Source organism: Leptonychotes weddellii, chromosome X (genome assembly GCF_054177405.1).
Source record: "Leptonychotes weddellii isolate Sample4059 chromosome X, ASM5417740v2, whole genome shotgun sequence".
NCBI classification, from domain to species: domain Eukaryota; kingdom Metazoa; phylum Chordata; class Mammalia; order Carnivora; family Phocidae; genus Leptonychotes; species Leptonychotes weddellii.
Genome location: NC_138385.1, coordinates 48,810,829 through 48,819,936, shown reverse-complemented (window position 1 = coordinate 48,819,936; position 9,108 = coordinate 48,810,829). Strand labels below are relative to the sequence as shown.

Below are 9,108 nucleotides of genomic sequence, written 5' to 3'. Positions count from 1 at the left end.
GTTTTTATAGATTGTCCCTGTAAATTTCTTTTCTATATCACTCCTGGGGTCTTTCTCCTGTTATAGAACCCCCCCTTAATATTTCTTGCAGGGCCGGCTTTGTGGTCACATATTCTTTCAGTTTCTGCCAGTCTTGGAAGCTCTGCATCTCTTCATCCATTCTAAATGACAGCCTTGCCGGATAAAGTATTTTTGGCTGCATGTTCTTCTCGTTTAGTACCCTGAATATGTCTTGCCAGCCCTTTCTGGCTTGCCAGGTCTCTGTGGATAGGTCTGACATTATTCTGATGTTCCTCCCTCTGTATGTAAGGAATCTCTTCCCCCTAACTGCCCTTAAGATTGTTTCCTTGGTTCTAAGATTTGCGAGTTTTACTATCACATGCCAGGGTGTTGGCCTGTTTTCCTTGATCTTGGGAGGGGTCCCCTCTGCCTCTAGGACACAAATGTTTGTTTCATTCCCCAGATTAGGGAAGTTCTCAACTATGATTTGCTCAAATATATCTTCTAGTCCTCTCTCTCTCCACCCCGAGGCATTCCAATAATTCTGACATTGGAACATTTCATGGTGTCACTTATTTCTCTGATTCTATTTTCATGGATTCTGTGTTGTTTTTCCCTGGCCTCCTCTTTTCCCTTCTTGTCTATTATTTGGTCTTCTAGATTACTAATCCATTCTTCCACCTCGTTTACCCTAGGTGTTAGATTATCTAGATTAGATTGGATCTCATTGATAGCATTTTTAAGTTCTGCCAATTCAGCTTTCATTTCTGCCCTTAGAGACTCTATTTTGCCATTAATTGATTTCTCCATTCTAGCTACCATCTTCACAACTGCTAGCCTGAATTCCATCTCTGACATCTTGATTAATCTGAATTAATTTGTGAATCTGTGGCATAAGTCATAGTTTCTGAGTCATTCCTATTTTGGGGGTTCCTCCTCCTAGTCATACTGTTGAGGGGTGGTTGAGGGAATGTATAGAGTCCAAATTATTGACCACAACCCAAGCAAGATACACCTGTTTTCTAGGGACCTAAGGGTTGTCGGCCTCTTGTTTTCCTAGCCTGTCTTCTGGGGGAGGGTCCTGCTGCGCTGTTACTCAGGCAACCCTGTATGGTCAGAGTTGCCCTGCCCCCTTTGGTGGGGGATGGGCTCAGTGAAAACCTGTTTTGGGGGGCTTTTGTTCTCTGTCAGCCTTCCCTGGCGGCTTCCACATCTCTTCCGAGAGTCAGAGCAGAAGAGATCATTTCCAACCCTCTGCTTCAGAGCAGAGAGATCGCAGTCTGTTCTTCAGTGAGCTCTCCAGGCCACACTATCTTCATTTCTGTGTGTGCTGCTATAAACTGCAGCGTCCTGGGTTGTGCACCCCTCAGCAGCATTCCCAGTCCTCGCCTCCAGGTCAGGGCACGTCTCTGCCCTTTGTGCTTCTAAAACCGTCAGCTGCCCCCAGTTCGCATGTGGGGTCCTGCTACTCCAGGTTTCCATCTGGCGGGCTGCCCTAAAGTCCTTTCCCCATCGCTACCGGTCTGTGAGCCTGTGCCCTGTCCCCAGTGCAGGTAGCTATTGCTCACGGGCGGCGTAGGATCCCAATGGCTTGGCTCCGTCCCCCTGGATTTATCCTCTGATATATGCCTGCAGAATCATGGCTCCCTGCTTCGTACCTGGAATCCAGCCACCTACAATATTCTGTTTGTAGAGATCCAGATCTATCTTCTTACATCTCAGGCTGATTTCCTGGGTGTTCAGAGTGGTCTGGTAGATATCCAGCTCAATTCCTGGGACCAGTTGGAATAGAGTCCCCTACTCTTCCGCCTTTTCCTCTCCATCACTAAACGGTCTTTAAAACTAATTAGAAGGACACCTGGGTGGCTCAGTTGTTTAGGCACCTGCCTTCAGCTCAGGTCATGATCCCAGAGTCCTGGGATTGAGTCCTGCATCGGGCTCCCTACTCAGTGGGGAGCCTGCTTCTCCCTCTCCCTAAGCTGCTCCCCCTGCTTGTGTGTGTGCTCTCTCTCTCTCTGTCAAATAAATAAATAAATAATGTTAAAAAAGTAAAACTAGTTAGAAAATTCTGATATAATTTAGATGTAGTACTTTTTCAAAGCCAGGAAATGGATTTTAAATGACCTCAGGTTAAATATTTCTACATTAGATCTCTTTTCTACCCCAAAGTTGAAGGTAATTTTATTTAGTTTAATTCAGAGGATTCTGTATTTAAGTAACCCAGTTACTCATATACTAGCAAGTAAAAATTTCATTCATTACTACACTTAAGATGGGTGAATTTCATGGCATATAAATTATACCTCAATAAAGTTGTTTAAAAAAATTTCCATGTAAAAATTTCTGACAAAAACTGTCCTGTATTTTAAATTATTGTTTTATTAATAATTGAATTTGCTTATTATCAACTTACCTGAATAAATTTCTTTAACAGATGATTTTTCTCCTTTCCCATTATTCTCTTTCATTTTAAAAATGTAGCATAATGGGTTAATGAAATTACTTACTTGGCAAGAATCTGCTTCTCCCTCTTCCATTGGCTCATCAACCATTTGAAGACCATTTACCTGAAAAATATTGTTCAAAAACTGAAGTTTAGGATTACTAGAACAAGAGTAAGAACTAAGAATAATATAACCCCGGCATTTCCCATCATGATCTAACAAGATCCACACTTACTGAAACACAAATTGTCAAAGGACATATAGAAGGTATTTAGAAAAGGAACATTCTTAATATGGTTTCAGATTGTTCTCGAGAATCCTTAACTTTCAGAGCTGAATGTTTCATCTCAAATTATTTAGAGCTTTGCTATGATTTATTAACATACATTAAACATATGACCTTTGTGCTTTCAGTAATATTGTCCCCAGCTAAACACCAAAGGAAAAAGAAAGCATTCAATTAAAAATGGGCAGAACTATATGAGGACTCTGAAAATTAAATAATAGCAGATAAGGGAGGGAGAACAAAATTCAAAGAATAACCAGCATTATGGTGAGTTTCCTGGGTTTATTTCAAACCTTTATCTCTTGACTTTGACCCAAGAAGATACTGAGTCATGGAACTCCACAGTGGGTATGAATAATATTTGCAAGAAAAACCTCACTTTCTGGAGAAAGGAACAGGAAAATATGCACTTTTGAGCTAGTGAACATAAGAATTACAAGCTTTTTTCCCACTTTTTTTTTTCTTTTTTGATTCCCAGTCCTGCTCCAAGGCAAGCCCCAATCAAGAGAAACCTATCTGATCAGAGAGACCAGGAAAAGAGGCTCATATGATTAAAAAATAAAAGTGTGTGTAAGGGGAGGTATTTCCTGTTATTTTTTTCATGCTCTCCTTCACTTCATCCCAAGGGCAGCCCTAATAGTACAAACCTGTGTGACATCATGAAAGACTAAAATTTTGAGAGAAACTAAGTTCTGGTCAGAGGAATCAGGATAAAGGGCCCATGGGAACTGGAGAATCCATAGAAGATATCATGGAAAAGATAGAATGGGAAAAGGAGGTCCCCTAATTCTGTGTACAAACAGACACAATTCCTGGTCTCAACAACAAACTGCATGTGTGTGGAATAGAATCTAAGAAGCCTAACAATGGGCTTGAAAACAACAGCAACACCAACCACTGATATGGTCTAAAACTAACTACTGAGTTAGTATGTGCAGAGTTCTGACCCAAACAATCTGAAGACATAATTAATGTTGGAACCATCACACAGAGAGGGTGAGATAGAACTTGAACCTAATCAGGCAGATTGTATGCTGAAACAGTCAAAATTAATAGGTGTCAATTCCAGGATAACTCTGATGTTGAAACATCTGACAAGGATTATGCAGCTATTATAACTATGTGCTTTGGTTAAAAATAAACACACTTGAAAAAAAAAATAAACACACTCGAATGGAATGATAAAAAGTTATCAGCAGAAAATATAAACTATAAAAAATGTAAATAATTTTAGACAAAAATAATAATATATGATTTAAAAAAATACTGGGTTAGCTAATAAAATGGAGATGGTGGAGGAAATAGTAAACTTGAAGATACAGCAACAGAAATTAACCAGTATGAAGAAGAAAATGAAAAATGGTTAAAAGCAAATGAACAGAGCCTCAGAGACATATGGAATGTGAGAAAATCTAAATTCCATATAATTAACATCCCAGAAAAAAAGAGAGATAGAGAAAGAATTATTTAAATAAATAATGGCAAATCCATCCATATAAATTTGGAAAAGAGAAAAATCTATTGAGACAGAAAATGAACTAGTTGTTGCTTAGGGGTATGGGATAAGGAAATGGGGGTAACAGATAAAGGGTAAAATGTTTATGATGTGATAAAGTTCTAAAACTGTGGTGATAGCTGTGCATATCTGTAAATATTCTAATATTCTGCTGTGTAGAAGCATTTTAGTTTTTTGAGATAACTGACATACAATATTACATTATTTTCAGGTGTACAACACAATGAATTCACATTTGCATACACTGGAAGATGGCCACCAAAATAAGTCTAGTTACCATCTACCACCTTACATATTTAATACAATGTTATTGACTATATACATCATATACACATGACTTATTTGTTTTATAACTGGAAGTTGGCACTTCTTAATTTCCTACAACAATTACACCTCCCCAGTGTCCTACCCTTCTGGCAACCACCAATCTGTTCTCTGTATTATGAATCTGGGTTTTGTTTTCTTTTTATTGCACATGTACATAAGATCATGCAGTATTTGTCTTTCTATGTCTGACTTATTTCATTTAGCATAATACCCTGAAGGTAAATCCATGTGGTTGCAAATGATAGGATTTCATTCATTTTTTATGGATGAGTAATATTCTCTCTTGTGTGTGTGTGTGTGTGTGTGTGTGTGTATACATACATAAATACATGACTTCTTGTTTATTCATTCATCATCAATTGACACTTAGGTTGTTTCCATCTCTTGGCTATTTAAATAATGCTGCAGTAAACATAGAAGTGGAAATATCTCTTTGAATTAATGTTTTCATTTTTTTCAATGTTACCCAGTAGTGCAATTGCTGGATCCTACCTACAGTAGTTCTATTTTTAATTTTTTGAGAAACCTCAATACTATTTTCCATAGATGCTGCACCCACATATATTGCCACCAAAAAACATATGAACATCCATTTTCAGTTGCATCAAAATGAATAAAACAAAGTTTTATATGTTGTTTTTTCCACATTCTCCCCAGCACTGGGTATCTTTTTGATAATAGCCATTTCCACAGGTGTTAGGTAATATCTCTGTAGTTTTGTTTTGCATTTTCCTGATAAATTAGTGACATTGAGAATATTTTCATATACCTTTTGGCCATTAGTATGTCTTCTTTGTTAAAATGTCTATTGAGATCCTCGACCCATTGTTTTAAATTTTTTAAGATTTTATTTTTTAAGTAATCTTCTAAACCCAACAGGGGGCTTGAACTTAAAACTCTAAAATTGGGAGTCACATGCTCTATTGACCAAGCAGCCAGGCACGCCTCTCTGCCAATTTTTTTAAAACTTTTGCTTTGGTTTGCTTTGGTTTGGTTTTTTTGTAATTGAGTTGTAGGAGTTCTTTCTATATTCTGGATATTAACCCCTTACCAGTTATATGATTTGCAAATATGTTTTCCTTTCAGTAGGTTTTTTTTTTTTTTTCATTTTTTGTTGGTTTTCCTTTGCTGTGCAGAAGCTTTTTAGTTTGAAGTAGTCCCATCTGTTTATTTTTGCCTTTGCTTCCCTTGCCTTTGGAGTCACATCCAAAAAACATATTGCTAAAACTGACTGATCAAAGAGATCACCATCTAAGTTTTCTTCTAGGATTTTTATGTGTCTGGTCTTATAGTTAATTTCTACTACATTTTGAGTTAATTCTGTATATAGTGTAGGAGAGTGTTCCACTTTCATTCTTAGGATGTAGCTGTTAAGTTTTTCCAACACTATTTATTAAAGAGACTGCCTTTTCCCCATTGTATATTATTGCCACCTTTGTCATAAATAAATTGACTACTGGTGTTTTCACTTCTGGACTCATTATTCTATTCCATTGATCAATGTGTTTGTTTTTATGCCAATACCATACTGTTTTGATTAGTTTTGCAATACAGTTTAAAATGAGGGTGCATGGGGGCACTTGGCTGGCTCAGTTGGTTAAGCATCTGCCTTCTGCTCAGGTCATGATCTCCAGGTCCTGGGATCAAGCCCTGCATTGGACTTTCTGCTCAGCAGTGAGTCTGCTTCTTTCTCTCTCTCCCTCTGCCCCTCCCCACCACTCGTTCTCTCTCTCTCATTTTTAAAAATTAAATAAATAAATAATAAATAAATAAATAAAATCAGGGTGCAGGATACCTCCAGCTTCGTTCTTTCTCAAGACTGTTTTGGCTATTCAGGGTTTTGTGGTTCTATACAAATCCTAGAATTATTTAAAATGTTCTAGTTCTCTAAAAAATTTCAGTGTAATTTTAATAGGGACTACATTGAATCTGTAGTTTATTTGAGGTAGTTTGGACAGTTTAATAATACAAATTCTTCCAATCCATGAGCACAGAATATCTTTCCATTTATTTGTTTCTTCTTCAATTTCTTTCATCAATACCTGCTATTTTTCAGTGTACAGATCTTCACCTCCTTGGTTATATTTATTCCTGTTTTATTCATTTTGATGCAACTGAAAATGAATTTGTTTCCTTGATTTCTTTCTTATTAGCTCTGATAGTTTTGTGGTGGAGTCTTTAGGGTTTTCTATATATAGCATCATGTCATCTGCAAATAGTGAGTTTCACTTCTTTCTTACCAATATGAATGCTTTTATTTCTTTTATGCACCTACTTGCTGTGGTTAGAATTTCCAATACTATGTTGAATAAAAGTTAAGATAATAGGCATCTTTGTCTTATTCCTGATCTTAAGGGAAAAGCTTTCAACTCTTCACTGTTAAATATTAGCTGTGAATTGGTCATATATGGCCTTTATCATATAGAGGTACATTCCCTCTATACCCACGTTGTTCAGAATTATCATAGATGAATGTTTAATTTTGTCAAATCCTTTTCTGCATCTGAGAGGATATGATTTTTATCTTTCATTATGTTAATGCAGATTATCATGTTGATTTATTTGTAGATGTTGAATCATCCATGCATCCTTGGAATCAATTCCACATGGTCATGATGTATAATCCTTTATTTAAAAGATTTTATTTATTTGAGAGAGAAAGAGAGAGCACAAGCAAAGGGAGGGGCAGAGGGACCAGCAGACTCCCCAAGTGGGGAGTCCAACATGGTGTTTGACCCCAACCAACTGAGCCACCCAGGCGTCTCAAAAATTATTTATTTATTTAATTAATTAATTTATTTATTTTAAAGAGAGAGAGAGGCAGATGGAGAGAGTCTTGCAGACTCTGCACTGAGCATGGAGCTGGACGCAGGGCTCAGTCATGACCTGAGCAGAAACCAGGCATCAGATGCTCAATTGACTGTGCCACCCAGGCACCCCATATAATCCTTTTAATGTATTGTTGAATTCATTTTCTAATATTTGGCTGAGGTTTTTCGCATCTCATTTCATTAGGGATATTGGCCTATGATTTTTTTTTTTTTTTAAGTCTATGTGTCTGGTGTTGGTTTCAGGTTAAAGCTGGTCTTATTATAATTCTTCATAATAATCTCTTATGACCCTTTGTATTTCTATGTTATCACTTGTAGCTTTTCTTTCATTTCTGATTTTACTTATTTGAGCCCTCTTGGTTTTTTGTTGGCAAGTCTAAAGTTTTAATTTATTTTATCTTTTCAAAGAATCAGCTCTTAATTTAATTGATCTTCACTACTGTCTTTTTAGTCTCTATTTCACTTATTTCCTCTATTATTTCCTTCCTTCTACTAACTTTGGGATTTTTTTCCAGTTTAGGTGTAAAGTTAAATTGTTTACTTGAGATTTCTCTTGTTTCTTGGGGTAGGCCTTTATTGCTATGACCTTCCTTCTTAGTACTTTGCTGCATCTGACAAGTTTTGGTATGTAGTATTTCTGTTTTCACTTATCTCTAGATATTTTTTTTTTAATTTCTCCTTTGATTTTTTCTATGACCCTGTAGTTGTCCAGTAACATGTTGTTTACTCACCCTGCATTTGTAGTTTTTCCAGTTTTCTTCTTGTAATTAATTTTTAGATTCATATCACTGTGGTCAGAAAGATGCTTCATATTATTCTTCTTGAATTTATTGAGACTTGTTTTGTAGCCTAATATGAAATCTATCTGGGAGAATGTTCTATGTGCACTTCAGAAGAATGTGTATTCTGCTGCTTTTGGATGGAATGTTCTGTATATATCTATTAAGTCCATCTAGTCTAATGATCATTGAAGACGAATGTTTTCTTTCTGAAACAAGGTTCATATATGTCTGGATATAATCTATCCATTGATGTAACTGGTATGTTAAAATCCCTATTATTGTATTGCTGTCAATTTCTTCATTTAATAATTTCTCCCTGTTAATATTTGCTTTTACATATTTTGGTGCTCCTACCTTGGGTGCAATATATAAGTATTAGATCTTCTTGACCCCCCTTTATCATCATATAGAGTCTCTCTTTGTTGTTCACTATAGTCTTTGTTTCAAAGTCTCTTTTGTCTGATATGAGTGTAGCTATACCACCTTTCTTTTCATTTCCATTTCCATGAAAAAATATTTTCCTATCTTTTCACTTTGTCTGTGTGTCCTTACTTCTGAAGTAAATCTCTCATGGGAAGTATATAGACATGTCTTTCTGATTTGTTTTGGTTTTGTTTTTTTAACACATTCAGCCACTCTATTTCTTTTGATTGGAGGAGTTAGTCCATTTACATTTAAAGTAATTATTGATAGGTACGTACTTATTGCCATTTCATTTTGTTCCAAGATTTGTTTGTTTTTGTAGTTCCCCTATGTTCCTTTCTTCTTTTTCTCTTTATTTCCTTGTGGTTTGATGACTTTCTTTAGTGTTAATATGTAGATTCCTTTTCCACTTTCTTTAGTGTATTTATTATAAAATTTTGCATTGCGGTTATCAGGAGGTTCACATATATGAGTCTATGTAAAAAAAAGTCTATTTTAA

At 36.1% G+C, this 9,108-nt stretch overlaps 1 protein-coding gene across 2 annotated transcripts in view; it reads right to left on the bottom strand.

Moving 5' to 3' along the window:
• RPS6KA6 (ribosomal protein S6 kinase A6) overlaps positions 1-9,108 on the bottom strand; it is a 179,093-nt gene that overhangs the window by 119,796 nt on the left and 50,189 nt on the right. For both annotated transcript variants that reach the window (XM_081808584.1, XM_006726917.3), the window contains exon 2: positions 2,508-2,567. In XM_081808584.1, the coding sequence (XP_081664710.1) occupies positions 2,508-2,567 (60 nt within the window). The remainder of the gene's footprint in view (positions 1-2,507; positions 2,568-9,108) is intronic.